This window comes from Notamacropus eugenii, chromosome 1 (assembly GCF_028372415.1).
Source record: "Notamacropus eugenii isolate mMacEug1 chromosome 1, mMacEug1.pri_v2, whole genome shotgun sequence".
Lineage (NCBI taxonomy): Eukaryota > Metazoa > Chordata > Mammalia > Diprotodontia > Macropodidae > Notamacropus > Notamacropus eugenii.
This window is the reverse complement of record NC_092872.1, coordinates 528537721-528554735: the sequence shown is the minus strand read 5'-3', so window position 1 is coordinate 528554735 and position 17015 is coordinate 528537721. Positions and strand designations below refer to the sequence as shown.

Below are 17015 nucleotides of genomic sequence, written 5' to 3'. Positions count from 1 at the left end.
TTCAACAGTAGAATACTGAAATTAAAACTGGGGCAAGCTCACAAGTGAGTTGCTCAGATCCAAATCTAGGTCAGGAAATTGCAGAGCTCAGACTAGGAAGGAAGAGAACAGATTTGCCTTAGAGCAAATGATTTTGGGACCACAAAAAGCTTGCAGATCCCTAGCTTCTACTGAGCTGGAAGATCTACTTTGAGATCCTGAAATAACACAAAACTCAATACCTTCAAGAATGCAATAGTAAGAATCTAGAGGATTCAAGGTCAGCTCAAGCATTTTTCTCCAGAAGAGTGCAGGATCTAACCCTAACATAAAGTCTAAAGTCAGGAAGCAGGCTGGAAGAATGAGGAGACATAAAAAGATGTAGCAACCACCATTATGAAGAAGCAGAGAGCTTGGAAACAAAGTATTCCAGAAAAAAAGAGGATATGATCCACTTGCCAAGTAGACGTACCAAGAATAATTTACTCAATGAAACTTAGTATAATCCTGCAGGGGGGTGGGGGGAAAGGGACATTTAATGAGAGAAGACTTCCAAGCATTCCTGATGAAAAGACAAGAGCTGTATAGAAATTTGAAGTACAAATAAATACATGAGTCAAGAGAAATACAAAAAGGTAAACATGAACAAGCAATCATAAGGGATAAGGATAACCTGTTTACATTATAATATGAGAAAATGATGTAAACGTATCTTCAGTTCCCTATCATTATCAGTGGTCTGAGATGGCATCTAATTAGACAGAGCGCTTGGGAGTAGTTCTGTTATGGCTTATCTTAAAAGAACAAAAAGGGGGTGGTTAATAAAAGGAACGGAAAGGAGAGAAAGGATGGGGAAAATCTCACATCATCAGGGTACCCAAGTAGACATCTATACAAACAAGGAGGAAGGGGTGGAAGAAGCTGGTGATACTTGACCCTTTTTTCTGAATTGATCAAAGGACAGAAAATGCATACACACAGTTGAGTACAGAAATGTATTTCACTCAACAGGGAAACAAGAAGGAAAGGAAAGATTGGGAGGGGGAGAATAAAAGGGAGGGTAAATTAATAGAGAGAGTAATCTTAAGTAGAACAAACATTAGCTAAGGATGTACAGAAATATTGATAGCAGATCATTTTGCAGTGGCAAAGGATTGAAAAGTGAGGGAGTGTCCACCAATTGAGAAATGACTAAACAAGTTATGATGTATGAATGTGATGAAGTTGGTGCTATAAGAAATGATGAAGAGGATGATTTCAGAAAACCCTGGGGAAAATTGTATAAACTGTATGTAGATGCAAAGTGAAGCGAGCAGAACCAGAACAACTGGTTCAATAACAAAAAGACTGTAAAGACAAACAACTTTGAAAGACTTAGGAGCCCTGATAAATACAATGATCAATCATGATTCTAGAAGATTCTTAAATGAAACATGCACTTATTCAGAGTGCAGATTTAGACTTTTTTTTTTTGGACAGAGTCAATATGGAAATCTGTTTGGCTTCACAATATGTTTTTATTAAAGGACTACTTTGAGGGACTGGTCATTCAACCAATTTTAAATCTACTTAACCATACTTAACACCTAACCCACAAATCTGGTATTTATCTTGTCTGGTATTTTGATTGTTTGTGCATGGCACTCTACTAAGCACCATACAAAACAAGTAAAACCTGTGTTGTCAACATTCTTATGGTTTGTGATCTGCTTAGACACCTTAGGTCCTTTTCTGTTCAGCCACAAGCTGGCCACCCTCATGCATCTTACCTCTTTCCTAAAGCTTCTATCCATCTAAAGCAGTGTACCACGGTAAGTGGCACTTGTGGATCCAATTTTCAAACCCCAACTTTGATAGCATAATCAACGGGTCCCCTCTTCTTTCCCCACCACCCCCAACCCCAGACTCTGAGCCCACCTGGAAGACGTCATTGGCACACTTGCGGCATAGGTTGTGTTGGCAGGGCAGGATCACCACTGGCTTGGAGAACATCTCCAGGCATATCGGGCAGATCAGTTGCTTCTCCAGGTTATCCATGCTGTGTGCATCCCCCAGCAGCGGCTTGAAACCCACTGCGAAGTTCATCCCCTCGGTGGTCGTGCCCACCCCTCTTTGGTCTTTTTTCCAAACCTGGCTTATTCTCTCAGCTATGTGAGTCTGTCTTCAGCTGTTGCCCCCCTTTTTTTGCTACAGCCTGTCTAGATTTTTCTTAAAAGTTGTTTCTGTCTCCTTGTTCTGTCCCTTAATCAATCCACCTCGTGGCCCCTAGGCAGCCAATTGATTTTCTCTCTCTGGAGAGCTGTTTTTTAATCTTTACTTTTCTACTCTGAGTGACCAGGCAGATTAAGAAAATTTTGTCTTGCCCTTACACTTCAGATGGCTCCCCCCTCACTCCTGGGATAGTCTTATCTCCTGCTCCCCAAATGGCCGACTATTGCTCACAATTTAGGCACTGCTGTTTGTTCCTTAATCCTAAAGCAGGAGACTAATTTTAACTTGGGGATAGGGGAGACTAGGGGCATTCAATGACACAATCTCTCACATTCCTATTCCCAATTTAGCTTGTGTAAGGGGAGCCACAGCTGTCACCAAACAAGTGACCCTGAGTCACATAGACTAGGGGCTGGAGGAGGGGCTAGAGCCTTTGTGGGAATAGGGGGCAAACCTGAGCCAGAAAAAGAGTTTGGAATACTTCAGTCTCTCACATACCAATTCTAAAAGGGCTCCCATTGGTTTTTACTCAGTCATACTCCAGTTTGGGCCTTATCCTGGACACAAAGACTATGACCCTACAAATAATCCCAGTGAAGGCATCCAGCCATGGCTCAGCAGCTGGGAAGGCCCAAGAACTGGAGAGTTTTGACAAGGACAATGGGAATTAGATATATCTTGGACCCGCCACAGTAACCCTCGACCTCCTTTCTCTATCCACATCTTATCAGATTCATGGCAAAAGATAGTCCCTCCCCTGTTTTCCCCCAGGACTCTGCCTAAGTCATTCTGGAATTTGATATCCAATGAACTGGTGGTACCTAGATTCAAGGACAAGTTATTTCATCAATGTGGAAGTCATTCTACAGTTACAGATCACAACTCCTCCAGAATTACTGTGACCAAAAAACTGAATCACCTTGTTGTGACCAAGCTCATGATGAATCTCTTGGGCCTTAGCTAGGTTAGTCCTCAGACATATAGAGAATTTATGTCACCAGCCTATACTCAAAGCTTTCTAACTTTGATAGGACCTAGCAGAGCTTGGGTTCTGCTGGCATAGTCATAAAGAATCCAACTTTGCCTCCATTTGACCAGTGAGGCATCAATCAGACATTATTGCCTACACTGATGAAGTCCCAATCAAGGCCTGAAATTTATTTCCTGGAGTGCATTTTTAAGACCGGATAGATTCATGGACCAGGCTCTTCTTCTCTTATGCCTAGTATTTGAAAGGATTTCTCTCAATGTGGAAAAAAATTGCCCTCTTCTATTCATGTGATGGGCTCAGCATTGGCACTATGGGGGAACATATAGTCAAGGAAAATAAATAGAAATAGGCAGTGGAGAAAATATAGTCCCATGAACAGATTGTCAGTTATAGTAAAGCTTCCATATCTGGGGGGAAAGTTAAGAACTGAGGTGAGTATAAAGAAGATTTAGGTACTTGTAACCCATTTTGGGCATAGGGGTCAAAGGTCTTAAGGAAAACAACTTTAACCCACTAAGAAAAGGCATAACCTCGAAGCTCTATAAAACTGCCAAATACCACCAAATTAGTCATTAAAGTTGTCAACCCTGGTAGCAGAACCCTGGTACTCATCTCTACAAACTGTTTCTAGGCTGTCTTCTCTGTCCCCAATCCACTGCACAAAGTTTCTTTATTCATTGATGTATATTCAATCCCAGTGCTTCCTGCTCCAAAACAGTGCTTGATTCTTTCACTTTAAGTTAAGGGGAGGCTATATGGGCTGGCCCTTGGTGGAATGTTTGTGGAAAGCAACTGAAATGGGTCCAATACTTTGGCACAGAAGACATAATAAAGGGAAAGTTTTGTGAGAAGTACTTTTTCCTCCAGGATGCAATTAACACCTCTGTCTTGGGAATAAGAACCTTAGGGAAGAAGACAGACTATGTCCCAAGAACACCATGTGGGTAAGGCTGGGTGAATGCTGGTAGAAAGAAACTAGAGTATTTGGCAAAGCATCGTAACCTTTTCTCCTTCCTTCCTTCTCATTCTTGAGAGCTGAGTCACAGTGGAATAAAGTGGTTCAGATACAAAGGGTACTAGGAGGCAAGGGGAGATGGGGCCCACCCCAGGAAGGTCAGCTTAGGACTCAGCCCAGCCATGGGATTCCAGATCCAAGGGAATGGAGGGAAGCATCAGTTCATGCATAAAGTCCAAGTACAGAATCTACCCTGCAAGGTGGCTCCTGCCCTGAAGGGTGTGGGGTGGAGAAGGAGAATAAACATTTATATAGTGCCTACTATGTTCTAGGCACTGTGCTGAGTGGATGTATATGTATATATACACATACATGCGCACATATATATGTATATATGTGTATATACATACATATACATATATGTATGTATGTATAATCACGACCACCCTGTGAAGTAGGTACTATTATTTCCCCCGTTTTACAGTTGAGGAACTAAGGTAAACAGAGGTTACATAATTTGCCCAGGGTTACATAGCTAGTAAATATCTGAGGTCAAATTTGAATTCGGGTCTTCATGACTCTAACCCAGTGCTCTTTCAGAGGTACCACCAGCTGTCTCTGAGGGAGACATTATCCCAGACAGTTTAGAGACACAGACCCCAGTGGTTACCATTAAGTTACATGGGAACAAGACACAATTCTTTTGGGGAGAAGGCAGCTCTGTCAGCCCAAGATTTCGCAAGGTTGAGATGGCATGAAATACATGGTATTGTTTCCAGCTGTATTCAGATTTGGGGCCAGGTTAGGAAAGTTACATAGGGATGGTGCTTACAGTGTTGGGATTTATAGTATTCTAGCCAGATCTGGTGATACTGTGAAGGTCAGGGAAAGAGTTCTCATAGGGAGAGGGCCAGAGTTTAGCAGTGCTTATAGCATTCATGGTGCTTACAGGAGCAGGGTTAAGATCAGGACTGGGGTTAGAGGTCCCCTTCTTCAGTGTGTACAGTAGACTGTGCAGCAGAAGACACATTCACAGGGTCAGCATCTGGAAACAGAAGAAGCAAGTACCATATTAAGATGAAACCCTTAAAGTAAGTATACAGAAAAAAACCCTTTATTACTTAACTTGTAATCAAGATACAATAAAGTTATATACTTTTTTCACTAATTTTTTGCCTTAGCCCCTTTTCTTCTCTTCTCCTTGAACACTATTGTTTGTCAGTTTCTGCATTTTGTGCCTCTTCATCTTCATCCATTTTTTGGTTCAGATTGGAGAAAGCATATTCAGTTCCATCTATGGAATTTGGAATACAAACATTTCTTTAAATGAGCTACAATTCCGGTCTTAATCTAATACTTAATACCATTACACTGAAGTTATTCCTGAGATCCTGAGATGGCGATGAGGCAGAAATTTAAGATCACTTTTAGATTAAACTGATCAATCAAATCAGTTGACAAACATTTAATTTAAAAAATTAAAAGCTGGTTATCTTTTGAGCAAATATCAAAAAGTATATCTCCTAACCCACCTTCATCTATGACTTCTTTTAGGCTCACCTCCCAACTCAGCAAAGACCCTAGACAGGATAAGTATCATACTCAAACTATCAATAAAGAATATATCCAGGAAGCCCTAGACCATACTGTGCCTCATCTTATTCAGCTATTTATCCAGATCATCTCACCATATGAGTTACTGGCATTCCTTTCCTCCCTCACTTTTCCATATCTAACGCTTAGTAATCAAATCAACAATACCACCCTGCTTTTGGAAAGGGTGTGTCAATCAAGTGTTCTATAGATCAACTCAATGTCCCCTTGACTCCTCGAACCAAAGCTGCCTTACCAGGACACCACTTCTTTGAATGTGTTATCTATTAGAAGTTTCTTGAAGGCAGAGACTATCTCATTATTTGCATTGTCGCTCCAGTGCTTGGAGTAAGCACTTAATAAATGCTTTTTCATTCACTCAAATTATATGCACCTTGAAAAAGCATCAGATTCTATACCCTGATTACCTTTCAATCTGATCCCATCCCAGATCTCATTCTCCTAGCTTTAGGGGACCCCAGGTTCAGAGATCCCTCTCATTTCAGACCTTCCTACCTTTACTCTTGGCCCAGATCTCACCTTGGCCACTTTCCTTTGGCCTCACCTGTCCTTGAAGGTTGTTTCTGCACATCTGTGCCTGCATGTTGTGTTTGTAGATCCCTTCTACACTTAAAATCGTCATATTCTTGTGGTACATTCATCCCACAGCAAAAGCAGCAGCAGCAACAGCAGCAGCAACAAGAGAGAAGTGTACACAAGAGGAGAAGGCACTGGGAGATTGGGGAGAATGACTTCAGTCCAACAGCTTCTCTAGTGTTGTCTATGCTCCCCCACCCCCAAATTCCCTAACGCTGACAGCAATGGGGCAGCATGCTCAGTGTATGCATAGGCATCTCTGTTGCCAAAATACTGGAGGGATTTCAAAGGAATGCATACCTTGAACCACCACTTGGTCACAATGAGGTAGATTTTGGCAGTGTCTGAGCCATACTGGTTAGCCATATATAGGCCCATGGTACCGTACATATTGTAGATCTGACGCTGATCAGGATCAGCGAGTATCGAATGAGCTGCATTGATCTCTTTGAACCGCTCTGCCGCATTGGGGTCTTCTGGATTCTTGTCTGGATGGTACTTCAGTGCCAATTTTCTACCAGCCATTGACCATGAAGGAGGGCACAAAGAGGAGCAACAAGCCCAAATTGAAGAAGGGAAAGTAAGATGAATGGATTACATGGGATAGAGATAGCATGGGAGGAATCTAGATATTTTAAGATTCAGTAACAAGGAAAGCAGGAAAACCTCTTTTCCTTGATCCACACTGACAAGGGGATTTCTGCCTTCCCCTAGTCTCAATGGGAGGGTCAAGTAATTTGAAAACGGTGGATGGCAAGTGGGGCTGATGGTCTAAGGTTTGAGGATACAAGAGGCTTGACAGGAGATCTTAAGTGCAGACCTGTAGGCTTTCCTGATCTCTTCAGGTTTTGCTCTTGGAGGCAGCTCCAGCACTTCATAGAGCGTTGCTCCAGCTTTGGACACCTTATACCTTTCCTTAGGTGCTTCTGCCATTCTCTGGGTCCAGAGAGCAGGGAAGCAGATGTAAGAATTTCACACAGGAGTTGAAGCCATGGGAGAAACAAAACTTGCCTGCATATCCAGCAGGCAGAAAGTATTATGCTCTCCTGGTGTGTACAGCAGACTGCACCTTTAAAAAGGAACTGATGCTGCATAGATAGATCTCTTGCCACTAGGGAACCCAAGGAAGTTTAGGAAGGGGCAGGGGTAAAATGGTATGAAATAGGTGTGACCTGGACCAAGATGCAGGATCTTATCCAAACATTTTATCTGTCTGGAATTCCTAGTAAACCAGGATAAAACCTCTAGGACTTCTTCACCCACACTAATGGTCTTGAACAGTGTAACCAGTCATATCTGGCTGAATAAGATAGGTTAGAAATGGGGAAGATTTCTGATTACCCTGGAAATACAATTCACACCCAAAACATAAGCCACCCAAGAGTTCAACAGGATAATAAGTCATGTCTCCTAGGGTCTGAGGTCAAAGGGCACTACTTACCCCCATTTACCCTCAGTGGTTCATTCTGAGCATCCCCTTTTGTGCAAAGGGAACTTCCTCCTGGGATGCTATGGCAGCTCAGTTATAGGAGACACAGCAGGCAGCAGGGTACAACAAAGGGTAAGTTACTGAAGTTAGAATAAAAGCAAGATTTGTCAAAGGTAGGAAGATAATAGTTCTAGGGGCAGGAAGGAGAGGACCATAGGCTTTGGAGAGCACAAGCTGAGGAAGCAGAGGACCATGAGTCAGTGTTGGAGAATGGAGCTAAAATGGAGGCATGGAGTTGCCTTGGATTGGAACAGAAGGAAGCATAAATTGGAGCTAGGGGGGAATGGAACTGGGGATACCTTGAATCAGTATTGGAAAAAAGTCTAGAGATAGGGGCTGGGGCATTTTAAGTAAGGCTTAGGAGAGCTAGTACAGTACAGTACTCAATACAGAGATAGTACTCAGATGCAGGAGGAATGGAGGCTAGGGAAAGCCTTGTGTGTGGCAGAAAGAAATGGAGATAGGGGCTGAGGACAGATGGAGGAGGGGGGAAGAAGGTATCCTGGGTCAGTGCTAAAAAAATCTGAGATAGGGGTAAAGGGGATTGAGTCTATGGAGGAATGAATGACCTGGAGGAAAGAATGGGTCTGGCAGCTGCTGGAGCCAAGCAGAGGGGCAGTGAAGCGGGAGGGGTCATTGGGGGTTTGCATTTGGAAGAGTAGAGATTAAGGTCTGAGAGTTCCATTGGATTGGTGTTAGAGATTTATACAGGAGATGGGATGACAGGGGAGCTGGGGTCCAGGGATGGGTGAATAGCTTTGGATGGCAGAAAGGAAAGAGCAGAATAGGGGCTGGGAAGAAGGCACCCTGAGACACAGAAGAGGCAGAGATCAGGGTTGGGGGGCAAGGAGCCCAGAGCCTGACTTGGGGAGGAGGGAGGGTCAGGAGGCCAGGTGCAAGGTTATCTGGGTGGGGGTTGGAGGGGAAGGCCTCCCCAAACCAAGCAGGAAATGAGTAAATCAGGGAGGCTGGGCTAGGCAAGGGAAGAAGGGGCAATGTTTCCCAGGACCAGAAAATGGGATAGGACTGTTCAGGGCAGGGAAGGGGTGAAGTATAATCTGGGCCTGACAGGTGTTTATAAGGTGGTCAGGTGGTAGGTTTAGGGTTGGGGCAGGGTCAGTGCTGTTCTAGATGGACGGGGACCTGGAGAGGCTGGCTGCCCGGAATGGACAGAGGTGGGATCTGGAGCCAGGGGAAGATTGGGGTCCCACTCTGGGGCAGGTAGGGGCTCTGGCAGTGGGATCTGGGGCAGGCAGGGGCTCTAGAGGTGGGCACTGAGAACAGGATAGGCAGGGGTACTGGGGGCACACCCTTGTGCAGGCAGAACATCTAGGGTAGACAGTGCTCTGGGAGTGTTTACTGGGGCCAGGGTCTGAGGTGGGAATGGGCCCTGGGCAGCAATTGACTCTGGGGCAGGTAGGGGAAGGCAGAGGGTCAGGGAAATAGGCACTGGGGGTGGGTCCTTGGACAGGAAGAGGCAGTGAATCCCCACTCTAGGGTGAGTAAGCACTCTGAGAACGAGCAGTGGAGCAGCTAGCAGCTCTGAGATAGACAAGGACATTGAGGGTGACCACTCAGGCCAGTCCCTGGAGTGAGCAGGGACTCTGGAAATGAGCACTAAAGATGGGCCCCAGGATGGGCTAGGCATCAGGGATCCTGCTCTTAGGCAAACGTTCTAGGGGTGTCACTGGGTACAGGTCCTGGGGTAGGTAGGGGTATTGGGGAGGACATTAGAACCAGGCTTTGGGATGGGCAGAAGCTAGAGAGGTGGGTTTGGGGGGTATACTCTGGAGTAAGCAGGTTCTCTGGTGGTGAGCATTAGGAGTGAGCTCTGGAGTAACCAAGTAGAAGTGGGAAAGCATAGGCTTAGGACTTGGCACTAGAGGATGGCTCTTAGGAATAAAGAAGTACTGGGGGTGGACTGTGGGGCAGGCAGGGGCTCTGGGGGTATACCCTGAGGCAGGCAGTGCCTTTGGGGTAGGTAAAAGGGGGAAGGTATGGGTCTGGGGGCTAGGCCCTAGAGGATGGCTCTTAAGAATGCAGGGACACTGGAAGGGCTATGAGGCACACAGGAGCTCTGGGGGTGTGCACTAGGATCAGACTTAGTGTGGGCAGTGACTCTAGGGCTAGGTTCTGGGGGTAAGCTCTGTGACAGGCAAGGCCTCTGGGGCAGATAGGGTCACTAGAGGTAGTGGGCAGAGAAACTGGAAAAGACAGGGGTTCTGGGAGGTGGTTACTGGGACAAAGCTTTGATTTGAACAGGGAGAAAGCACTGGGGCAGGCAAGGCCTCTGGGACAGTCAGGAGCATTGGCAGAGGGCCCTGGGGCAATTAGGAGTATTAGCTTTGGCTCTGGGGGAGGCAGAGACACTGGAGATGAGAACTGGGGAGGTAGGAACTCTGACATGGGCAAGGGCCCTGGTATTCAGCACTGTGACTAGGCTCTGGGTTGGGCAAGGACTGTGGAGGTGGGCACAGGGGGTGGGTCATAGTGGGGCAGGGGCTCTGGGGGTGGGCACTGGAAGATAGCCCTTGAGCAGGCAGGGTCACTGGAGGGGCTCTGAGAAAGGCAGGGGCTCTATGGGGTGGGAAGAAGTGATGGGCACTGGAGCAGGCAAGGACTCTGGGGAAGACAGGAGCACTGGGGAGTCAAGGCCCTGAGATCTACCTCTGAGGTGGGCAGAACCTCTGGAGAGGGCACGAGAGGAGGACTGAGGAAGGTAGTGGAACTGGAGAAGGCAGGTGGTCTGGGAGGGTAGATGCTGGGACCAAACTTTGGGCTGGGCAGGGATTTTGGGGTGGGCACTGGGAGTGGGGTCTGGGGCTTCCAGGGCCTCTAGAGTTGAGTGTTGGGGTCAGGCCCTGGTGCATGCAGAGGCACTGGGGTAGGCCCTGGGACAGGCTAGACCTTATGGAGGCAGGATCACTGGAGGTAGGTTCTGGGGTAGGCAAGGGGACTGGAGAAGGTAGAGAATCTGGAGAGGGTGGTGGTGATCACTGAAACTAGGCTTTGGGGTGAGCAGTAATTCTAGGGGTAGGCACCAAGGGAGTCAGGGGATGAGTTATAGTTGACTCTGGGGTGAAGATGAGAGCTGGGGGTGGGTACTACAGGTGGCCTCTGCAGAGACCAAAGTATTGTGGGGTGCCTGGACCAAACAGGGGTACTAGGTCCCAAATCTGGGGCAGGCAAGCATTTGGGCAGTGGTCCACTGGGATTAGGCTCTGGAGCAGGCAGAGCCCCTGGGAATGGGCACCAGGGATGAGCCCTGGGACAGACAAAGGTTTAGGAGAGGACATGGGCTTTGGTGTTGGGCAATAGTGGATGACTCTTGGGGAGGCAGGGACATGGGGGGGGTCTGGTACAAACAAGGACAATGGGTGTGGGTGCTGGGCACAGGCTTTGAAGGCAGTGGGCTCTCAGACAGAAAAGACTACTGGGCTCATCATGGAAACTGGAGAAGACAGGGGCTCTGGGGAATAAGTGGGCAAAGACTCTAGAGATGAACCATGAAGGCAGGACTCTCAGGCTGTCAGGTATTGGGGATGGGTCCTAGGCAGTGCAAGGGCTCTGGAGTGAGCAAAGGCCCTGGTGATGGGCAGTGAGACCAGGCTCTTGGGGGTGAGTACTGGGCTAGGCAGAGGCACTGGGGGGCACCGAGGCATGCAGGATATCTGAGGTGAACACTAGGGAGGGCAGGGACACTGTAGTGGACAAGGGCACTAGAAACAAATTCTGGGATTAGGCAGGGTGTCTCTGGGAGTTAGCCCTGGAATCAGACTTGGAATTGGGCAGGAGTTCTGGAGATAGGCACTGGGGTTGGACCCTGGGATATGTATGGGCACTTGGATCATGCTCTAGGACAACTAGGGGGTCTGGAAGTATGTACTGATGTCAGTCCCTAGCATATGTTGGGGCACAGGGGGCAGGTTCACAGGTGGGGCTAAGATTTGAGCTAAAGAAGAAATCTAGGAATGAGTACTGTGGATGGCCCCTACAGCAGGCAGGGTCATTGTGGGTGGGCCCTAAGGCAAGCTGTAGCAGTAGGTCACAGCTCTGGGGCTGGCAAACATTTGGGGGTGGTCACTGGGATCAGGTTTTAGGACAGAGAAGGTGGTCTGGCAGTGGGTATAAGGATTGGCAGGGACAATGAAGGGTGGGCTTGGAGTAGACAGGGGCACAGGCGATAGGTACTGGAGAATGCAGGAGCTCTGGAGTATGCAAGGGCCTTGGTGGTAGACAACAAGATCAGGCTTTGTGGATGAACTCTGGAGGTGGTCATTAGGACAGGCAGGGGCACGGCAGCGGGCACTGGGATGAGGACACTACAGTAGACAAGGACACTAAGAACAAGGGGACTGGGACTGAGCTTTGCGGTGGTCAGAGGTTCTGGGGTTGGGCACAAGGGTCAGGCAAGGACAATGGAGACCTTCTCTAGAGCAGGCAAGGGCTCTGGAGGTGTGCACTGGGATCAAGCACTGAGGTTGGGCACTGGAGGCAGGCCCTGATGTGGGCAAGACCTCTGGGGCAGGCAGGGCCCCCAGAGGTGGACTCTGGGGTAGGCAGAGAAACTGAGAAAGTCAGAGGTGCTAGGGGGTAATCACCGGGATCACATTTTGAAGTAAGCAGTGGCTCTAGGAAAAGATACTGGAGTGGGGTTCTGAGATAGGCAGGGGCTATAGGAGTGGGTACCACAGGGAGCTTCTGAAGCAGGCAAAGGCACTAAGAATGGGCTCTAAGGCAAGCAAGGACACTAGGTTCTGGTTCTGAAGTAGGCAGAGATTCCAATAGCAGTCAGTGGGATCAGGCTTGTGGAGTAGGCAGGGTAGCCAGAATTGGCAAAGGCTCTGGGGAGCTGTCACTGGGACTAGGCTTTGTATTGGGCAGCGACTCTAGGGGTGGGTGCTGGAGAGGGCTCTGGGGTAGGTAGATCTTCTGGAGGTATGCACTGTGGTCAGGCCCTGGGGCATGGAGGAGCACTTGTGAAGACTCTGGGGGTAGGTTCTGGAGCAAATAAACTCTTGGACAGGCAGGGGCACCATGGGTGAGCAGATAGTAATAGCTGAGATCAGCCTCTTGGTGGCAGGAAAGGGCTCTGGAGATTGACCCTGGGGAGGGTATGGGAACTGAAGAAGTCAAGGCTCTAGAATTGGTCACTGGAACTAAGTTTTAGGGTGGGCAAAGTTTCTGTGAGTGGAAACTATGGGTAGGCAATTGGACCAGGATCTGGAGTGGACAAGGGCACTGAGACTAGCCTCTGCCATGGGAAGGGCCTCTGGGAGTAGGTACTGGGACAAAGCTATGGAGCATGCAGTGGCTCTGATGTTATACTGAGGGTGATCTCTGCGCAGGCAAGGCCTCCTGAGGCAGGTGGGGTCACTGAAGGTGGTTACTGACACATGCAGGTGTTTGGGACAGTTACTGGAACCAGATTGTAGGTTGAGGAGCCCTAGGGATAGGATAGAGGTGAGTTCTGACAGAACTGGTCTCTGTGGCAGGCAGGTGCTCTAGGTCCTGGCTGTGGGGCAGGCAGTGGGTGATGATGAGATCAGGTTCTAGAGCAGGCAGGTCCATTGGCGAAGGGCCATAAGACCAGGCTCTGTGGTGGGCAGGGATCCTAGGAGTGGGCTTTGGATAGGCAGGGGCACTGGGGAATATTAGAGTTCTGGGGTGAACAAGGGCTCTGGTGGTGTAAACGAAGACCAGACACAGGGTCTAGGGGTAGCACTAGGGAAAAGCAGACTGAGTGTGGCCACTGGGGAGGGGAGGAACTCTGAGACTGGCAGGAGCACTGGGAATGAATAATGGGACTGGGCTCTTGAGTAGGCAGTGGATCCGGGGCAGAGTAGGCAATGTGACCAGGCTCTGGGATGAGAAGGTTCTGTGGGTGGGCACTGAGGGCAGACCCTTGGGCAGGGAGGGCCCCTGGGAAGGAAGTCTTTGTAAGTGGTTTCTGGGGCAGGCAAGCATTCTGGTGGTGGTTCCAGGGACTAGGCTCTGGGGCACACGGGGACTCTGCAGCAGACCAATGGGGCTGGAATCCAGGGCAGGAAGGGGTACTGTGTCCCAGCTCTTGGGGGTGGTCACTGAGAAGATAAGGTGCTCTGGGGTGGGCATGGGCACTGGAAGTCATCCACTGGGATCAGTCTCTCAAATGAGCAGGTGCTCTGGAGGCTGGCATTGGGGGTGGGGACCTGAGAGGCAGGGCTGCTTCTGGGGCAGGACAAGTCTTTGGTCCTGGAGCAGTCATGGGCACTAGGGTGGGGGCACTGGAGCAGGCAGAAAGTTATGAGGTAGACAGATGCTGGCAGCAGGGGTTCTGGAGGCCGGCTATAAAGCAGGCTGAGGCACTAAGGAAGAAAGGGGTCCTGGGGACAAGATGGAGCACTGGGGGTGGGCCCTCTGAAAGGCAGGGACTCAGAAAGATGGGGATTGGGGGTGAACACTGGGAGAGTCAGGGGAAAGGGGGTGGGGCCTGGGGCAGCCAGGCGATCTAGGGAATGTCACTAGGGAGGGCATGAGATCAGAGTGAATCCTGTGTTGGACAGACTTAGAGTTAGGCTCACTGGAGGTGATCCATGGGGCAGGCAGGGGAACTGGGAAAGGCAGGGACACTGGGACCAAGCTCTGGGGTGGGTAGGGGCTCTAGATTTGGGCACTGGGGGTAGGCTCTGAGACACAGGGCTTCTGCAACAGGCAGGGATATTAGGGGAGGATCATAACACAGCCAAGGGCACTAAGGCCCAGCTCTGTGGAAGGAAGGAAACCTGAGGACAGGCTATAGGCCACGCACAGCCTCTGGGGAGGACAGGGTCCCAGGGTCTTTTGATTTGTGCGTAAATTTGATTTAAGTGAGGCAGAGCCGCACAAAGTCTTCAGCCTCACTCTCTCGTCCTGAGTCATCATAGTCCAGTGGTAGGACAGAGTCAAGTTGACTGGCGATGGCTCAGGATGCAGTGGATGACCTTGGCATCTGCAGTATCTAACCAAGTGCTTCACATCACTTGCTTCATCTGCCTTCATGGCCGTTGGAACAAATTGTTCTCATTCTCCCATTCCACCAGATGAAGTCTTCACATGCTTGGGGAGACAACCCTCTAACTCATCAATGGGTTTGAGACCCCTTGGCTACCCTCAACCTGGTTTGGCCCATCTGCCAAAATAGTTTACCAGGGTGTGGCTGCTGCGCATGCTGCAGCTTCTTGGAGCCACAGGTGAGAGTTAGGTGGAACAGGTGGACACCAAAGGTGGAAAGAGCCCTGAAAAGGGCTCGGCAGCCATCACACCAAAGGTACTGGTCGTCCCTGAACACACCAGGCCTTGGTGCAACAAAAGATACTGCAAGTAAGCACTGGGACAAGGCTGTGGGATGGACGTCTCAAAGGGTGGGCACCACGAGGGGGCCTTGTGACAGGTAGGGCTACTAGGGTAAATAGGGGTACTGACAGTGGACAGGTAGGCCTTGGGCTCTGAGACAGGCAGAAGCTGTGGGGTTTCAACACTGGGGGCAGGTTCTGGTACTGACAGGGTCACTGGGATTTAGCTCTGAGGAGGGCAAAGGCTCTGAGGCACATGGAGACAGTGAAGGTGGGCAGTGGGGCCAAACTTTGGGAACTGGAGGCGACCTTGGAGTAGTCAGAGGCACTAGAGTGGGCACTGGAGCAGGCAAAGTTCTTAGAGTAAGCACTAGAAGTAGGTTCTGGGACAGGCAGGATCTTTAGAGGTACTGAAACTAGGTTCTGGGATGGGCAGGGGCCCATCTCTGGGGTTAGCAGGGACACAGGGGTGGGCACTGGGATCAGGTCCTGGAGCGAGGACTGGGGCTGGGTTCTGGGGCAGGCAAGAGTGCTGGGAATGGGCACTTGTGACTGGGATCTAGGGCTGGCAGGGGCACTGGTGGTGTGCAATGGAGAAGGAAAGAGCACTGAGGAGGGCATTCAGGAAAACAAGGGCTCTTGTGATCAGGGACATTGGGAGCGGACATTGGGACCAGGATCTGGGATGGGGAAGGGCTAAGAAATGTTCGTTACTGGGAGCTGGGAAAGACACTGGGGTTGGGCCCTGGGGCAGGCAAGGCTTTTGGGGATGAGCATTTGGGGCAGACAGGGGCATGGTGGTGGGCAGAAGTTCTGGAAATGGACACTGAATGGGTGCCCAGGGACATTGAGGGGTTCTGAAACTGGGCACTGGGGAGGAGAGTGATTCTTGGCAGGCAAGGACACAGGCTGGGCCCTGGGGCAGGCAGGCCCTCTGAGGGGGGGCACATGTGGCAGGTAGATCTTCTGGCACAGACAGTGAAGGGGTACTGGGGGGGAGGACACTGAGCAGACACTCTAGGACAGGCAAGAGAACTGGGGTCCAGCTGAGCGGGGAAGAAGCTCTGGGTAGGGGACGCTGGGGAGGGAAGATATTCTGAGCCAGGCAGGGAGACACTGGGGCAGGTGGGCACTGGGACCAGATTCTGGATTAAGTGGGGGGCTTCGGAGGACTGTTAACTGGGGACTGGCTTTGGGACAGTGAAGGACAGTGGGGTTGGACCTGGGACCTGGCAGGGGCTCTGAGGGAGCAGGATCTCTGTGGCACCGGGACAGGGGGCACTGAGTGCAGGTCGGGGCACGGGCGAGGCTCTTGTGAGGGTCCTCTGGGAACCGCATGGGGGGAGGGCGTAGAGATCGGAGGCAGCCGCGAATCCCGGGCCAGACAAGGGCTCTGGGAGAGGAGTCTGGGGCTGGCAGGGGTACGGAGCTAGGCTTCGTGGCAGTTGGGCGCCCCCTGGGCTGTGGGCACTAGGGCGAGAAGGGGATCTGGGGAGCAGGTAACGGGGCCCGGACGAGCGAGTGGGGGGGGACTCTGGGGTCCGACCGGCTCGGGGGGCGACCGGAGAATGGGGGGGTGGGAAGGAGGCCACGCTCGGCCACAGGGCCTGAGTCCCAGAGCAGGGGCTACGCCTCCTCCGCGCCCTGCCGCGGCTCCTCAGGCTCGGCCTGGTCCTCACCGCCGCCAGGCCCGGGCTAGGAGCTAGGAGCCCGGAGCCCTTCCACACACCCGCGTACGAGCCACAGTCTAGTCCTGCCTCAGTAGCTCCGCGTCTGCGCAGTCTACTCTCGCCCACCACTTGTCACCGTTGGTTTGACAGCTGCGCAGGAGCCGGCAAAGCGAGAGCAGAGCGGATACGCGGACTTTTTATCTCCGTGCTCGAACGC

General features: G+C 50.2%; 2 protein-coding genes across 3 annotated transcripts in view; both read right to left on the bottom strand.

The window, feature by feature from the left end:
- Positions 1–2463, bottom strand: part of TRIM54 (tripartite motif containing 54) — a 34342-nt gene extending 31879 nt beyond the window's left edge. Inside the window, exon 1 of the mRNA XM_072634018.1 lies at positions 1897–2463. Within this exon, the coding sequence (XP_072490119.1) occupies positions 1897–2064 (168 nt within the window). The 5' untranslated portion in view covers positions 2065–2463. The remainder of the gene's footprint in view (positions 1–1896) is intronic.
- Positions 2464–4903: 2440 nt separating this feature from the next.
- On the bottom strand, positions 4904–17006 carry DNAJC5G (DnaJ heat shock protein family (Hsp40) member C5 gamma). 2 transcript variants are annotated; one of them, XM_072634009.1, is made up of 7 exons: positions 16808–17006; positions 7768–7895; positions 7147–7337; positions 6627–6840; positions 6295–6460; positions 5293–5430; positions 4904–5181 (listed from the first exon to the last, which is right to left on the bottom strand). In XM_072634009.1, exons 3-6 carry the CDS (start codon positions 7257–7259, stop codon positions 5345–5347), a joined length of 579 nt encoding a protein of 192 aa, XP_072490110.1. In that variant the 5' UTR covers positions 7260–7337; positions 7768–7895; positions 16808–17006; the 3' UTR covers positions 4904–5181; positions 5293–5344. The 2 variants fall into 2 exon arrangements, with proteins under 2 accessions (XP_072490110.1, XP_072490111.1); XM_072634010.1 differs by having other exon boundaries at positions 16858–17006.
- Positions 17007–17015: the final 9 nt, after the last annotated feature.

Bases quoted from the DNA above. Each gene is read 5' to 3' on its own strand.
- DNAJC5G (XM_072634009.1), bottom strand. From the start codon at position 7,259: ATGGCAGAAGCACCTAAGGAAAGGTATAAGGTGTCCAAAGCTGGAGCA. The intron at 6,841-7,146 runs GTCTGCACTTAA...AATGGCTGGTAG, and splicing joins GAGATCAGGAAAGCCTACAG to AAAATTGGCACTGAAGTACC. The intron at 6,461-6,626 runs GTATGCATTCCT...CCAATCTCCCAG, and splicing joins TGACCAAGTGGTGGTTCAAG to TGCCTTCTCCTCTTGTGTAC.